The sequence below is a fragment of the Lepisosteus platostomus genome, chromosome 10 (assembly GCF_059453375.1).
Source record: "Lepisosteus platostomus isolate fLepPlt1 chromosome 10, fLepPlt1.hap1, whole genome shotgun sequence".
Taxonomy (NCBI): domain Eukaryota; kingdom Metazoa; phylum Chordata; class Actinopteri; order Semionotiformes; family Lepisosteidae; genus Lepisosteus; species Lepisosteus platostomus.
Window position 1 is genome coordinate 57,272,875 of NC_142620.1, and position 17,001 is coordinate 57,289,875.

The following is a 17,001-nucleotide window of genomic DNA, read 5'->3' on the forward strand; positions in this document are numbered from 1 at the left end:
TGCTCTGATGCTCACACCCTGGAGGCTGAAGCTGGAATAGTTCCTCCCAGTTCCAGATCCCTTATCTGAGAGATTGTGTGCTGCTCTTCAATTTGTATAACACTCTGTTCCGCTTCTTATTATAAACCGTGTTCTGCTTATATCAGAAAAAAAAGATAACAATATGCCTATTAATAAGTATGTTTAGTTGCTTGTGAATAATATTTAGTACATTTATTTTAAAAATGTTTTTATTTGTTTTTTAAGAGTTTATCTAAATATATTTTCTGTTCTTGGCAAATATATTTCTTTTTTGGATATTGCGGTAGTATTACTCTTCTAATTCAGACACATTTTGTTACTAAAGAAAATGCATTTATAGAACAAATGCATCATGACCTACAGTACCACAAGCAGGAGAGACTTTTGCAGGAGAAAATAAGTATGTCAGCTTGATTAAAAGTCTGCTGGCATAACGTGGGCAACACCATGCCTCCACTGAAAGGAAGCTGGATCAGACACAGGACAGCTTTGTGTCACTGTTCTCAAAACACTCCGAATTTAAAATTCAGTTTTGTTAGAGTCTGAGTGCAAGCTTCCTCACTGAACACAAAAGAGAGCAAGTCTTACCAAGCTTTCATTCACGCTCTCTTGTATTATCACTCTTGTCAATAATTGCCATTACAATATTCAAAATGCAAATGGTTTTATTATAGGAATAAGGAATATCGGTATTTTCCTTCTCCCCAGACTTTTTCGGTCTCCCCAGACTGGCCCTGTCTCTCTCACACCTGAAGAAGGCTCCACGGCCAAAACGTTGTGTTCTCTTTCTTCTTTTTTTCAGCATGGAATAAACCTATTACTTGTTCCTTTTCCTTCTCTATACATTTTAAAATTGACGCAACAACAAAAGGCTCTATCTGTAGAGTTATATCTTGAGTTTTGTTGCGTAGTTTGGTTCTCCTTTTTGTTTTTAATTTAAGTAGATATTAATTTAATTCCAGTCCCAGTCTACATTTCTAATGCCCCATCTACAATGGGACGTTATAGCACGAGACAGGCAGCTTGTCCTGTTTTTTCTGTTTTCTAATGTCTTTTCACCCGTCACCTGCCGCAGGCCTCTCATGCTTTGTGAGTGGAGGCAGGCTGCATGCTCGCCTGTGCATGAGCTCTGTCTTCACTGCACATCCTCTGATGAGGACTGTGGGGAAGTTCATTCTAGTCACCCTGAAAGGTTTATTTTTAATCGTTAGGAAATCAGTGTTGATTCCAGTGTAGGCATTGTACTTTACGTTAACTAAAAATCTACAACAATTAGGTTAAACGGATCCGAAAGCAAGAATGACATGTTTAAAATGCAGTGCACCTGGTCCCCTGTATCACAGTAATGCTGCTGCTCTCCCGCACGCGGGACGAGTCTCCCCAGACGCCGGGTTGTTGAGAATGGGACACACCCAACTGAAAATGATCATTGCCATAGCAACCGTCGGCCAGGAAGGCCTCCCTCGTGAGTCAAAGGACTGGAGAGGGGACGTCTGGTCAGTGTTCTCGGCTGTAATTGGCTGGGTTTCGGACGGTGGAGCGTTCCGTAATCTGATTGGTTCCTAACGTTGTCGGGTTTGCCCTCAGTTGAAGGAAGCCATGAAACTGGCGCCATTTTGACTCCGTTCAAGAGCGACATGACGTAACTGTGAAACGGGAATAGAGTCAAAATGGCGACCCGAAGGGACTCAGTTTCTTTGCTCGGATGGGAACGAGGGGAAGACGTGCATCCCCGGAGCGCTCCCTGATCACGTGTCGGGGGCGAGGGGGGGCTCTTGTGTTTACATCAATGCGCTCAGGAGCAGCTGGTGCGAACTGTGCGAAGAAAAGATATGAATGTTTCACTTTCATTTCTTTAGAAAAAGTGGGGAGAAAAACACTCTTGGTTTCGCAGCAGTGAGAGGCAGACTGACGGAGAAGGAGAGCTGCAGGGGGGGCGTTTCTAGGGACCGAAGCGACCCGCTCGCCGTTTTTGCATTTAATTGCAACAGTCATGGAAGAGTTAGCCGTGGAGGTCCGAGGAACAAGTGGAGCCTTTTATAAGGTAGGGAGATTAGCAAAGGCCCGGTCCGCGCTAGCGGCTGCTTTGTTGTCATTTTTAACTCAGCTGGCCCTTGCTGGCGATCGTGCAAAGGTGCGGGCCAGTGGGGTCCTCTGTGTTGCACTCACATCTCAAACACCCGTGTAGGCCCTGATCCGGCAGAGCTGTGGATGCTAGACCTCAGACAAGGCCCGTCTCTCCCGCTGTTTATCGCCAGGCGCACTCAGGATGGACGTTTTCGCAGCCCTTTTTCTGCAAAAGGGGGATTTAAGTTACAAAATCGGACTCGTTCCCCTCAGCCAGTCCTCCCATTGCAGGGCGCTGAGCTGATGGTGTTTAGTCGCTTCCTCGGAGCGCAGAAACCCCTCGACGCGTCGTTCATTATTTCCACCTTATAATGATGCAGTATTTCATGCGTGTGGAGTCCATCACATTTTACACACGGCTTCGTTTAAGTTTCACTCTTTATTTGCCGCTTTGTTACTTTTCATGTTACAATGTGGGGGAGTTGAATCAAGTTATTTTTCTAAAAGTAAAATGTGTCAGTAGTGCAACAGCTTGGACTACAACCGGTATAGGATCATTTATCTTTGTAATGCAGTTTCAAGAATGCATGATTTATTTAATATACACCACATCATGCATTTACTGTGTCTGCATGAAAATGTGCTGGTGTTTTAAAGGCGTCTCTTCTGTAACATGTGCATCGCACCTACGTCTGTTGGTGAAGAGACACTCTTTAAATCGGCGACTTTAGCTCCATGCTCTGCTTCTGTTAACTAAAGAGTTTTAAAGAGAGTGAACTGCAGTAGTTGCCTTTTTGCCAGTGGTGTCCACGCTAATCCATAGGAATGAGAACTCGAATACCAGCGCGGCAGCTGCATTAGGCTTTAAGAGCCGCAGGGGCTGCAGTGTGGAGTGGATGTGGAATTGTCCCCTGTCACTCACACTTGACGCTCGCTCACATGCAATACATGCACGTTAACGTTATAAGTCAGAACTGAGCTTCTGGCGTGTTTTTAATTGAATTCTCATGCTTTTCTGTTGGTGCTTGATAGAAAAGACTGTACTGTTATTGTTGCGAGCAGCGGTTGTAACCCGTGGTTAAATGGTTTTCTGGGGGCCAGGGAATAAAAGGAAGCTAAAAAACTTTTCTCTCTCTAAAAGAAAGTTTTCAGAGTTTCACAATTGTTGAACCGCTGTAATATTAAAGTATTTTCTGTAGTAAAGACTTTTGTTTTTGCAAAGCACTCTTCTTGATATATCAGTTCATGATAAAACGAAGGCAAAAGTAGACCACTGTCCCCATACACATAGGCTGTCAGTTTTCAGCATAGCATGTCAAGACACTGTAAAGCTGTTACATTGCTACATTTATAAATTTCAATAATCTGATAACTGATGTTGATACAATGATGCTTATACATATAGAGCAGTGGTATCTTAATTATCATGTCATGCTGTAAAAATGATATAGAGCACATATATTTTTACTTTTCATATCTGTATGCAACATTGTGCTACAACAAATTTAAAAAAAATGTACAAAGAAAGTATTAGTGCTTTAGTCCAGTGGTAAGACACAGAGGAGCCTTGTCTTTTGATTGAATGTCAATATTGGTGAAACACTATTTCCTGAGAATGCTGTTAATTAAAAAGATGGTGTGTTGTCATAACTATTATCAATACAGTTTCATCTTAAGGGGTGTAGTGGTAGAAGTCTAAAAACATTTTTAAAACCAAAGAAACCTCAGTGGACAAATTTGTGAAACCCATTTTTTAACCAGCGATGAAATGTCTTCTTTCAGGCATTTGTGAAGGATGTGCATGATGATTCTGTCACGGTGACATTTGAAAATAAGTAAGTAATCTGTAGTTTCACAGTGCCACTTTTGTGTAGCTGTCATGTGTGGAATGAAGACATCTTCATCTTAGATGCAGAGGAATGTACTGAATGGCACAATTTATCTGGAGATTTTCTAAAAACAATTATCCATATGGTTTAGTATCCTAATGTGTTAAAGGCAGTTTTTGCATCCTAACACAGCAACATGATAAAGCTGGTGTAAATTGTTTTGATATGAATGTGTTTGTCAGTAATGTGTATAAAAGTTTTAAATTCAATGTTCAATGTGAGGAAAAATAATAATAAAATACTTGACTATTTTTATCAAGATTTAAGAAAGGCTCTGTATTTGCAACATATGTGCACTGCTAGGATTGTTAAATTAGTTCTACCTGTGAATTTGTTTAGCTACTTTCATTTAACTACATTCTATAAAAATCTTTTGTGTTTTGTGCCCATTTTTTTTGTTTTAATTGTATATTACATGCTTAAACACAAAATTCATGTTGATTTCTGAACCTGCACGTTAACTGATGTTTCTTTTGAGTTTTTAGTGACGTGTCTGTATTCTATTGCTGATTGGGTAATGCAAACACCAGTATTTTATTCTGTAACAACAGCAAAACTGTAAAGTAGAGCAAATGAACAAAATTCTGTGTATAAAGTATTTAGTTTAATGCACTTAGTACTTACAAACTATTTACTTAGTGTAATAACATAGGCATACATGCATGCTGTTGTTCCATTTATTCTGCAAAGGATAACTGTACAGGCTTTGTTTTCTCTTTTCTTTTATCATTATCTTCACACTGAGTTTGCAATTGGAATGCTCAAGAGAATCCAGCCATGTATAGAAAGAACACCTGTATTCTTAAGTTTTCCAGTGCATTAACTGATGCCTCTTGAACACCTGTTTATGAGGTTACAGTTTTTCAAAGTGTGCCTTGAGCAAGTGCATTGATTATTATGCGCGTATGCCAGTCTGCCTGCAATTTAATGGATTGCCCTGCTTTTGTTTCTTTCAGTTGGCAACCAGAGAGACAGATTCCTTTCCACGATGTTCGGTTTCCCCCTCCTTCAGGGTTTCAGAAAGAAATAAATGAGAGTGATGAAGTAGAGGTATGTGCTGTAAGTAATGGACAAGTACTTTCAATCTACATTAGAGTTAAATTTGTCATTTTCAGTGTTGAAATCATTCAGATTGACTGTGCTGTGCTGTGGATTGAAATGCTGTAAATAGCAGGGGCTCTGAATGGGAATACAGAGAAACCGCACATCCTGCAAAAGTAAGGGATTGTCTTCAACATTTCCATTCTAATTTTAAACTTTATGCAAATGAGAATTCTGTTGCCAAAGCATAATGAAAAACCATAAAACACTACTTTTTTCTCAACTATTAATGGCAGTTTTAACAATAACTCAACATGACATTTCATTTGACACTGAATATGGAGAACCATTATAAGTGCAGTTCTGTTCCTAGTGCATTTATTTGCCCGTCCAAAGGCAACAGATTATTTTACACAATTATGCACAATCCCTTGATCGCAGTACCCAGAACAGCATTCAGCAGTGGTCACATTAATGATGGTATGCACACTGTATGGTTAATGTTTTGCTTCTGTTTGTTATGTATGTTGCACTTCCAGGTTTGTTCTTAGGCTTACTGTTGTTTTATTTTAATTTTATTGTCATTATTTATTGTACTTCCTTGATTTACTGATTTATTGAATCACTTTTCACTTTTCCTGATAAAGAAGTTAACTAAAATACAAGAAGTAACGTTCTTATCCAGAGCAATATACAAAATAAACAGAAAGTTATAAAATTAATAATACCTAAAGTAAAAATGAATTTAAATTATGTAATACGAAACGGCTAGATCTGCCACTAACGATTTTGTTTGTAAACGATTAATCTATCGACTATTTTTATCGATTAATCGATTAATTTAACAACTAATTTTGTCCAAATAATGCAAGTAGGCATATTAATGTTTTCCATCTTAAATTGCGATTTACATACATGTTTATTCATAGATGTCGTCAATACAGCTGCTAGGTTATATTTCTGAATCCGAGGGGGTTGGCTTGGCTACATATCTTGTTGAACAGGCATAAAGAGGCTAAATAATGTCTATAAAGTATAAAATGATACCAATTGAAAGCATAGGGCAGGGGACAGCGACTCATATCTCTTGAAGAGAAGACTGAAGTGGAACAAATATACTATACCTTTGGAGCCGCCATGCCTGAAATAATTATATATATGAAAAGTTAAACATTTCTGTAACAGTTAATTTTGGCGCCACAGACTCTGGTACAGGCTCGTGCTCTGTTTCGAAGGCAGTGTCTGCACAACTAGCAATCTTTTTTTTAAATTACCGGTATTTGTTATTGTCCTCATCACATTTAGGAGGAAAGGGTGAATATGCTTCTCTGCCCGTAATAAAGCTAGCAAGTGCATTTAGCACACTAGTCTATGGTATTTAGCTAGCCTATTGAAACATTATTTACAGTGCACTCGTGCATGATAAAGGTGGCAAGTGTACTTAGCTGACTAACCGACTGTACCAGAAATATCGTGCCTCTAAATTTTGTCCCAACCCTAGTCACTAGCATCAATCTCTCAAGTCAATCAGCTTCACAAAACAATTGTCGGGACGGCTAAACAAGTGTGAATGGGTTACATATGGTACTGTTGTCTTGTCCTGTGCAATAATTCCAGAGTGTTTTCTCTTCAGGTGTTCGTGCATGGAACTAGTGCTGTTGTGGAACACCGTCTTTGTTTTACATAGCGAACAAACAACCATTTTGTCTGTTTTTTTAGTGCAATACTCCCACACGGAAGAGACTTTTGGTCGATATTTGGAAGGACCTTCCTCTGCAGAATGTGGTGCAGCTGCTGGCATGATTAGCCTACTCTAAAACTGTACAGAGCATCGTAGCATCCCATTAATGGCATGCAAAGGGGTCGATTAAGAAAATCCGACTAGATTATAGTTGTTTTTGCGTCGATTACATTATACTAGCAGTATTAGTAACATTGTACACATTTTTCTGTTTCTTAAAATACTGGGGCAGTGAAATACTATTTTTAGTGCAGTTTTATTTCCGAAATTAATGCTGCTTTCACTTGCCTATCATTTAATGTGAGTTGCATTGCTGTAGTGGAAGGGGGTGTAAAGATTTCTTGAGCTTATTATAATATACCTTATACACAAAACATTAACTTGCCCGATTATCAATATTAGCTTGTATTAAAATGAATAATACTATTCATGTGTCCTGCAGCAAGATTCTTATGAAACGCAGGGTATACATTTTATAGGAAGTTTAGTTCCTTGTTTCTGAGTTCAGTAGAATGTGTGCATTTAAGCAAGCAAGTGAGTGATTTAAAGTGTGTGGAATGTGTCTGGAGAGCTTGTTTCTTGTGAGTAAGAAGAAAGACTTGTGATGAATGCAAATTAGACTGTGATCATGTAAAATATTCCTGAGACCCACCTCTGAAATCTGAAGTATTTGTACTAAATTTGTTGCCCTAAATTTGTATTTAGGAAACTTTAGTCTTGAAGTGAGTAGTGAATTCTGTACAGTGGGGTGTTCTGAATTTCATTGCATTGTTCTTGAAACAGGTGTATTCCAGAGCCAATGACAAAGAGCCCTGCGGATGGTGGTTGGCCCGCGTCAGGATGGTAAAGGGGGAGGTAAGAGACGTGCTGAGGATGTGCCATTTTCCAAACTGCTTTTTTTTCTCAAATCATACATAGAACCAAAGTGATGTTATGGAATTGATCTTAGAAGGTCTTTATGTTCAAAACATTAGAGTAGGGAACTGTGCCAACAAGCTTTCAACACTAAGCTTTGGCCCTGGAGCCTGAAGACACCTGAAAAAGGCAACATAGCCAAAACAGAGCATTTCTTTTCTTTACCTTTCAGCATGGAATGCACCTTTACTGTTACTTATTTTGTGTTTAATGTAACTTGTTAGTAAATATAATATTCTTGTGCTTGTCTAGTTGATAATTATTTTATAAAGCTAAGCTTCTTATTTGAGCAATTTTGTATACTAATTGCTGCAGTGATAGACCTATTGAGAAAGATAGTCAGTTTTACATGTAATTAAAATGATTTCTTTATCTTCTCTGTAGTTTTATGTCATAGAATATGCAGCCTGTGATGCTACCTTCAATGAAATTGTCACAATAGAAAGGCTACGACCTGTGAACCCTAATAAGCCAGCTACAAAAAACACGTTCCTCAAAGTCAGAATGGATGTACCGGACGACCTAAGGCAAATGTAAGTTCATTTGAAGTTGCCAGAGCTACATGAGCAGAAGCTCATAGAATTGCTCATGATTTTACTAGCAAGAGTTCAGTTCTGCTTCTGTTTTTGTCTTCAAAAATGTTACCTTATTAAATCAAGGATTTTTTTTTTCCCCCTGAAAGGTGTGCAAAGGAATCAGCACACAAAGATTTCAAAAAGGCTGTTGGAGCATTTAATGTGACATACGATTCAGACAAAAACCAGTTAGTTATTTTGGTAAGTAGGTTTGATAGATGCTTTTGCTTAAATCTTTAACAGTGCTTTCCTTTCATTGTGGTCTGCTTCTCATTCCACGGTGCGCTTCTCTTCTGGGTTCCATAGTCTATCAACGAAGTAACAGCAAAGAGAGCAACCATGCTGAGCGATATGCACTTCAGAAGTCTGCGCACCAAGTTATCTCTGATGTTGAGGAACGAAGAAGCCAGCAGGCAGCTAGAAGTGAGTGAGTTTTGCTGGCAATGGTATATTGTCATTAGAATATTGACTTGTCACTAGTTAAGGCCATAAACACTTTTTAGCTGCATACCTGCCCCTAGGCGGCAGCCTCTCATTTGCAAGAGGCTTCTTCCTACTTCCTAAATACGAACTTGCAGGAAATTTGTGAAGGGGGTTGACATTTAATCCAGGCCTTAAAATCATGGCAATTTTTTTTTGGAATCGAAAAGGTAAAATGGTTTTCGGAAGACCACGTTGATTGCATTGTAAACAAGCGAAGTGAAGTCTCTGTCCGATTGGTTTTATACAGAGTTCCCGGCAGCTAGCCTCCCGTTTCCATGAGCAGTTTGTTGTGCGGGAAGACCTGATGGGCTTGGCCATTGGCACTCATGGTGCCAACATCCAGCAGGCAAGGAAGGTGCCTGGAGTGACTACCATCGACCTTGATGAAGAAACCTGCACGTTCCACATCTACGGAGAGGCAAGCTCGAGGAAAATCCCCATTTGTAATCTGTTTCTTTGCGGTTTCCAAAATAAAAGATATCCACATAGATATTAATGTTCAATCCGATAGTGGCAGAATGACTATAACTACTTTAGTACATGGATTGTGATAGAACATCTTCAGTGCTCAATATGACATGGTTTTCGCTTCAGGGTCGTCGCTTCTTGTCTTCATTGCCTCACCTCATGTAAAACAAGAGGTGTTGAAGGAGCAAAGGTGATATTTAATTTTGAAATGAATTCTAAGAGAAATTGAATGTAAATATTTGATGTGGGGTTATTTTTATAATATGACTTACTGTTCAAAAAACATAAAATAAAGTATAATTTGGTGCATTCAGTTTCTGGGGCTGGAAGGTATATTTTTACTATTGTTTCAGAACATAGCATGCTAAAAAACACATTTGCAAAATTTACAAACTGACTTAACTATTGAGTTCATTTGTGATATATATAGTTGCGCATGATATTTGCTATAAATTATGTCAAGTGTATTTTTCCTTCTTTTTAAATTTTTAAGTACATTTTGTTTCTAGGACCAGGAAGCAGTGAGGAAAGCTCGCAGTTACCTTGAGTTTTCTGAAGATGTAATAAAAGTACCAAGGAATTTAGTAGGTAAGCAGTGGAGAATTAAACTGTATACAACTTTACTTTTCTGGTTTCTTGTGAGTCAGATTAGTTTTTATCCAGAGTGAAATTATGCATTTTAGTGGCTCTTTTAACAAAATATTTTCTCATGGTTTATGTTAATTAGGTAAAGTTATTGGAAAAAACGGAAAACTTATTCAGGAGGTTGTGGATAAATCTGGAGTTGTCCGAGTCCGAATTGAGGCTGAGAATGACAGAAAGAACCCACAGGACGAGGTGAGTGTTTTTTACATGGAAATGTTGAGCTACATCTGCCCAACACACACAAGGATTTCGACATCTGAGAATTTAACATTCGCAAGTTCACTTATCTGCATTTCCATCTGGCCAGCGGAGTCGAGGATGAAATCGAACTGTGGCACAACAGACTAGGATCACGAGATGATTTTAGCTAGTGATTGCACGTCTCCCTGATTAAGAACCCTTTACCCACGATCTGCATCTGAACGTGCTCTTGTTTTTATATTGTACAGAACAGACTCTGTGTCAGCTGCGTGAGGGAATGACATGCAGGCGATGACTTTACAGGCTCTCTGACAGTCTGCTTGTTTTATTACGGGTTGTGCTGAACATGGAGGCAGAGATTGAAGCCACAAGCGTCCCCTGGACGCAGAGGAGGGATTCATGTTTATTTTAGCTGACTACTATTAAGTTTGATTACTGTCGTTTCATTTAGTTTAGCATTATTTGAATTATGGTGAAGCAAATGCATTAGTACTTTAATTGGCATAAGTTATCCTAGTCTACATGACTTTTAACTGTACATACTATGTGTTATAGTACATTATGTGACAGTATAGGGGTGGACTTGGTTATAAGCAAATTTGCATTTGTGACGGTTCTCTGCCAGAGCCCTGGCGAATGTCGAGACCCTTCTGTATTTGATTTGGCGTATCGAATGTATCTATGCATCTAAATAAAGATTTCTTAAAGTATGTTCCTTTCTGTGGTTCTGAATAATAAGTAATTCCCTAAATTGTTGTGTTAGAATCTTTTAGTTAATTTTAATGCGGTGGGGTGGTTTTTGTCTTAAGTGTTATAATCTAGAATGAACTGGGTGGTGGTGTCTATGTGAATCATGTTTTTTCTCTAATACTGTCTATTACCAGGTTAATTGTGGAATATACTTTTTCATTCTATCTTAATCTTTTCTTTCCGTCAAAGCAAGGTATGGTGCCATTCGTGTTTGTTGGAACAAAGGAAAGTATTTCAAATGCCCGAGTGCTGCTGGACTATCACCTCAATTACTTAAAGGTGAGGTAGAATGAGGCTGAAGGAGATCTTTATCTCATTTAAAGATAGTTACAAGTTAGCTGTGCTGAATGGCCTTCTCTCATTTATAATCATTCGTGTGTGTCTTCTCTGCCTGCTGTTTGTTTTATGTCATATCAAGACTGTATTAAGGGTTAGCAAGTGGGTGATTAGAGAGAATGTATTTCATTAGGAAGTTTAAGTTTGTCAGATTTGAACTTTTAACAAGCTGTATTAAAGTCATAAGCTGTAATTTGTTTATGGCATCTGAGTTCATGCATTTGGATTTTGACTGGGTAAAGGATAATGACAGCAAGTGCTTGTGGCTTAATAGAAACAGAATGTGACCCACATTATATTGTGCTTCAGGAGGTGGATCAGCTTCGTCTGGAGAGATTGCAGATTGATGAGCAACTCCGGCAGATCGGAGGGGGGTCGAGGCCCCAGGCTGGCCGCTCAGATAAGGACAAGGGCTTTGTCAGCGATGACGGGCCCGGGGTGGGGCCCTCCCGAGGGGGGAAGCCGTATGGCAGCAGAGGCCGTGGCAGGCGTGGGCCTGGCTTTGCATCAGGTACACTGTGAAAGCATCTTCGGAAATACAGTCCAGAAAGCTCCAGCTTGTTTTAACACATTTAAACCCTTTTGAATTGTTTTCAAACCTCTTGAACTGAGCTTAGTTAAGTGTTGAGAAATGCAGCAGCTAGAGACATTTTTGGAGAATCTGAACCTTGGTCCTTTTACGAGCCGAGCTATCTGTGACTGGGATTCCCTTAATGGCACAACTGACAGCACACTGCTAGGGACTGGATTGGTATAGCCGGGCCAGGGCTATTTTTCTTTTCCATGAACCAGCACCTCCAGAAACGTTCTGAGTGTCAGCAGTGATGTCAGGGAGAGGTGCGCCACCACATTTCAATGTGTCAAGCAATGCATGGCGGGTTGGCAGCTGAGAGGGTCAGTATAGGAATCTTTGCTGTGTGCTGAGACTTAAAGAGATAACTGACAATTCCAGTTTGACTGGACATAAAAGGAGGAATAGTGACCGTGCTGGACATGTTTTAGGTTTTCAGTATTTGAAACAAGTATGTTCAAATGAAAGTATGTTCATTTTACTTTGCATTTTCTACTGGAGACATTTTATTTGTTTTCAGGCACCAACTCTGAAGCATCCAATGCGTCGGAGACTGAGTCGGACCATAGGGACGAGTTGAGCGACTGGTCCCTGGCACCCACAGACGAAGAGAGAGATGTGTTCACTCGGCGTGGCGATGGGCGTAAACGGGGTGGGGGCTCCAGGGGTCGAGGGGGTCGAGGCCGTGGAGGGTATAAAGGTCAGTGCGGTTAGCATGCCAGATTTCTGCGTTTTTTCTCTTTTTATGAATCTGATGAGTAAACGTTCTGCAGTGATTGCTTTGATGTTCATTACATAAATTTGGCACCTTTTCAGGAAATGAGGAGATACAGTGGAACGAATCCCGGGCCCGTAACTCTAGAGACCCTAAACCAAGGCAGCAGGAGGATTCTTTGCAGGTAATTCATTTCATAGTGACTGAGGTCACGCAGTCCTTTTCTAGAATCTGAATTGCATCTTTGTGTCAGGAATAGCCTCTCTTCTAGATCTTGACAGATATTTGAAAGAGAGGGAATTGTAAATGCTGTTTCTGTGTACAGGGTGCCTAGCTTTAATTCTTAGAAGCAGAATTAATAGCAGATCTCACAAATTTAAATAAAATTGTTACATCAATTCCTTGTAATTTACACAAATCGATGGGACGTCTATTATGTCAAATAGCTGCTATAAATATCTAAGAATTTGATTTTGATATGTATTAGCTTTTACATTGCTTTATGAAAAGGCAATCAGCCAATACTGATCCATTCACAAAGCTGTCATGTATTCAGATGCATATAATTCATGCTTTTAGTAGCCAACCCTAGTAATCGTGGTAATTTCCTTACCTAAGTAGAGGACAGCGAAAGACTCCATTAGTCTGCTTTTAAATATGTCTCGATTATGTTGTGAAAAGATACATGGCTGCATCGAAAGCTGGTTTCATTTTGTAGAAAAGAGTTAGCAATGCATTTTCTTGATAATTAATTGTATTACTTAGTACAGTTGAAATGAATTGTGTATAAAGCGAATGGCGAAAAACATTTGTGGTTGGATGTTAAAGGTTATGTGTGTGCTGTTTTGTTGTTAGAACTGATGCAATGATTAGAATCCCTTTTTTGAAGAAGAGACACCAACATAGGGCACTACATATGAAGACTACATGACGTAGTCCCTCACATTTCAGAATGTTTCTCTTGTTGCAGATCAGGATTGACAGCAATAATGAGAGGAGCGTTCACACTAAAGCACTTCAGAGTTCCTTTGCTGACAGTGGAACAAGCAACAGCAGCAGCCGGCCAAGACCTGGCAAAGACCGTGGGCCGAAGAAAGAGAAGCAGGACAGTCTGGATGCCCCGAGAGTGCTGGTGAACGGAGTGTCATAGACAAGGGTCCCATCTGTACAATACCATTTTCTGTACTGTTTTCATTAATCCAGAAGCTTCTTCATTAGAAAACCATGGTAGGCCAAAGAATTGGGTCAGTAGGACTGTCACATGACATGAAATAAGCACACTTGAATTGAAAACATTAGCATTTACAACTGATAGAGGAGGGAGATGAGTGGTTTAATTTTCTAGGAATCAAGTTGGAAAATGAACTGGCTGAGCGCAGGTTGGGGAACAGAAGGGTAGATGTGGAGAGAAACTGCAGTTTTCAACCTGAATTTCTAGAAAACTACCTATATATGAAATGCGACACATTTTAAATTACAGATAACATGTTCTTTAATACAGGTTTTGAGATTGTGTTCAGTAACATCTAATGCAGTTTTTTAGTATTCAACCTGTGATTTCTTAGAACTTAATGACACTGTTTTGACCACTAACATGGTTTATCTGTTTCATGTCCGTTGTCCACATTGTTCTTGTGGACCTCTTAACAATGAGGGGTTACAGTTGTTGCATCATTAGCAAAAAAAAATCCTGTATGATCCTGTGCCTTTAATATAGTTGGGATAGTATCTTAATTGGATGTATTAATCAGGGAAGAAGAAGTGGACAACACTAATGTAATATATTTGTATGTAGAGATCTTGCTCATTCATCAAAAGAGAATTCCTTGTTTCTGGAAGAATGCATGCTTTCATAACTTTTTTGTTCTTCTGAAAAAAAGACTCCATCTGTGTAACAAAGTATAAAAATTTGTTTAGATGTTTTTGCACTGAAATCTCATAGAATAGTATTGGGGGAAGAAAGCTGTATTTTATTCTTTTTATTTTTTTTCAAGCAGGGATAAAACATTCTTTGAGAAAGGTTAGGTTAAAAAAATAATCTGCTTTGCAATTTTTTATGGTATCAAATAAATGCATCATGATAAAGTGAAAGGTGTGACCCCTATTTGAGGTAAGGATTGTGGTTGTTTAAATTTTGCCTAAAATAGTCCCAAAGGCAGTGTTAGAGTAGACAGTTGGTTTTTTTATAAGAGAAATTCATTGCAAGTACTTGTATTATCTTGACTTTTTGTGTATCCTAAAAAAGCTGTGTAGAGATTCTTAGTTTTGTCTTATCAAGGCGTTGTACAACTTTGTTTTGACTTGGAGACTATAAGAAATTGGTTAAGCAGAAGCAATGCTGAAGAAACCTGTGGTAGCCAGGACTACCAAAATGAATGGCATGTCTTATTTTTATTTTTGTCATCCCAAAATGTACATTTAGTACATATAAAAAAATATATGGATGGTTTTCAAAGTACTTAGACTAAACAAAATGCTTTGCTCTGTGGGTCCAAACGAATCCAATTTTCTTTCCTAAAGTGGTCCTTCCAAATTATTGTGTTTACTTGAATTAAAAAGATCCCAGATTATACACAGGATTACAAATTGTTTCAATGGGATTTGGAAGTATAATGCATTGAGACAATACAGTATTATCTGAGTGCAAAGCTACAAGTCTTTTGAATAGATAAACAAAAGCATTTTTCCAATATTTCCATATTATCTTTCTGTGATTTCATTAAGACATTAGCATTATTCCGTAAGTCATTCATGGGATGGTACAAGGCATTGTTAGAATACATATCCACTGTAAACACCATTTTTACAACAGAGGAAAATAGACTATTACTTGCAGAAAAAACATTTTCTCTGAACCATGTATTTCCCATGTATTAAGGTCAAGCTTCACCTATAGCTAACTTTGCATGAGGAACAAATGAAGGGATCAGTTAGGTTTATTACAAGCATATTGTGTTATCAGTGCTTTTGCACTAAGCTTATTTTTTGTGTAATATGCATTTATTGCAAGGACTTCAAGTTGTTCTAAACCTGTTGCATACTCAATGTAAACTCACCATAAGTTTCCCTGTGACATTTAAAATGAGAAATTAGATTGCCTGTACTCTCCTCATTCCTTTGCATTCGCTTCATTTTCAAATTCTTTGCATTAGTGAATCCCTTCGCAGGATTCCCTGTGAAAAAGGAGTTTTCTTTGAGCAGATTGCACGAAGAACAGATATGTAAGGTTATGAATCAACTGTAGTTCAACAAGGATGCATTTTAACAGGAAAAAAGCTAAATGCACAACAGGACAGACTTTATCCTCAAGATTCAGGATATAAGGATATTAGGATACAATATAAGAACATAAATGGGGTTCATTTTTTTTAATTTCTGGGTTTAAAGTCAGGGTAGGGAAACATTCACACGTGGCTTTTGTTGATCCATTGCTATCCTTTGTTAAAGTGCAGGTTAAGCCAGAATGAAACAATGATTTTTATTATTACACATATTGGATTCGAAATACTTTAGAGTACCTTTCCTAAAGTGTTGAACGGTGCTGCATTATGAAGATTTTAACTGGTTAAACATAGCTATCAATATTAAAAAGAAAGGTAGTCCCTGGTTTTCTCACTAGGACTGAGACCAGCATCAGTGGATGGGTATTAAAACTAGTCCTGCCTGTGTTTACTCCTGTCTTGTATTACAGGTGCATATGATGCATAACATACACAGAAAGACGTTGCAGCGCATTGTTAAACTGAGGCATTAAATGTCTTCAAAGTGTTGCCAAACAGACTGATTTCACTTATTTATTTTGGGAATGTATATGAGATTTGAAAGGTTTCTTGCACATGTCATTGTAGGCTGTTATGGTTCAAAACCTTAAAAAAATACTGTAGATAATTAACCAAGGTAGACTGACCTTGTATGTAACTGCACTTGGGGCAATATTTTTCTCTGTACATATTAGCTGAACAGATTGGGTTTTATGTTGACATTGTTTGGTTATAGTGCAATATATTTTGTATGCAAGCAGTTTCAATAAATAAAGTTTGATCTTCCTCTGCTAACTGGAGTTTATTTCTCTCTGGGTTATGTGGCAGCAGAGCTCTCAATGGGTTTTTTACCTCGTTCCAGTTGAGTAGTGTGGAAGTGGATTTATGACCTGAAGTTTTATTTTACACTAACAGTGTAAAGTCCTGGGATGTTCCTACAGATATGGCACTCTGTAAATGCAGTATTGTTGTTGCAAAAAGGTGGATTAGAAAGACAATTATGTGAATATTTTCTAGGCATCAAAGATTATGGTCTGCACTCAAAGAATGCATGACTTTGCTTTTTGCTTTTCGCAATTAGTAGTTGCGTGTATAAATTGCATCTTAAATGTGGTTTAGACAGAAATGTCAGAGACATTTATCTGAATTACTAGCAGATTGGTTCTCCAGACCTGTTGAAGTTATAGGTCTCTTTAGAGTTGAAATGGGTCCAAAAGAACTTCAGTGTTGGTGACAAAGAAATGTACATTTAGAACAGTTATTATCTTTTGAGTCTTTCATGCATTTAAATAGAATTTAATCATGCTCAAAATGGCTTAAAAT

The 17,001-nt window shown here is 38.4% G+C and overlaps 1 protein-coding gene across 3 annotated transcripts; it reads left to right on the forward strand.

Annotated features, from left to right (window-relative positions):
* Window positions 1-1,774: 1,774 nt before the first annotated feature.
* On the forward strand, window positions 1,775-16,473 carry fmr1 (fragile X messenger ribonucleoprotein 1). 3 transcript variants are annotated; one of them, XM_088597505.1, is made up of 15 exons: window positions 1,775-2,065; window positions 3,871-3,923; window positions 4,934-5,036; window positions 7,543-7,614; window positions 8,059-8,207; window positions 8,357-8,450; window positions 8,556-8,672; window positions 8,980-9,150; window positions 9,710-9,788; window positions 9,928-10,037; window positions 10,986-11,075; window positions 11,442-11,643; window positions 12,224-12,403; window positions 12,520-12,602; window positions 13,389-16,473. In XM_088597505.1, exons 1-15 carry the CDS (start codon window positions 2,015-2,017, stop codon window positions 13,566-13,568), a joined length of 1,734 nt encoding a protein of 577 aa, XP_088453631.1. In that variant the 5' UTR covers window positions 1,775-2,014; the 3' UTR covers window positions 13,569-16,473. The 3 variants fall into 3 exon arrangements, with proteins under 3 accessions (XP_088453631.1, XP_088453632.1, XP_088453633.1); XM_088597506.1 differs by having other exon boundaries at window positions 4,934-5,027; XM_088597507.1 differs by lacking the exons at window positions 1,775-2,065; window positions 3,871-3,923 and having other exon boundaries at window positions 4,935-5,027; window positions 6,738-7,614.
* The last annotated feature ends 528 nt before the right edge of the window (window positions 16,474-17,001 follow it).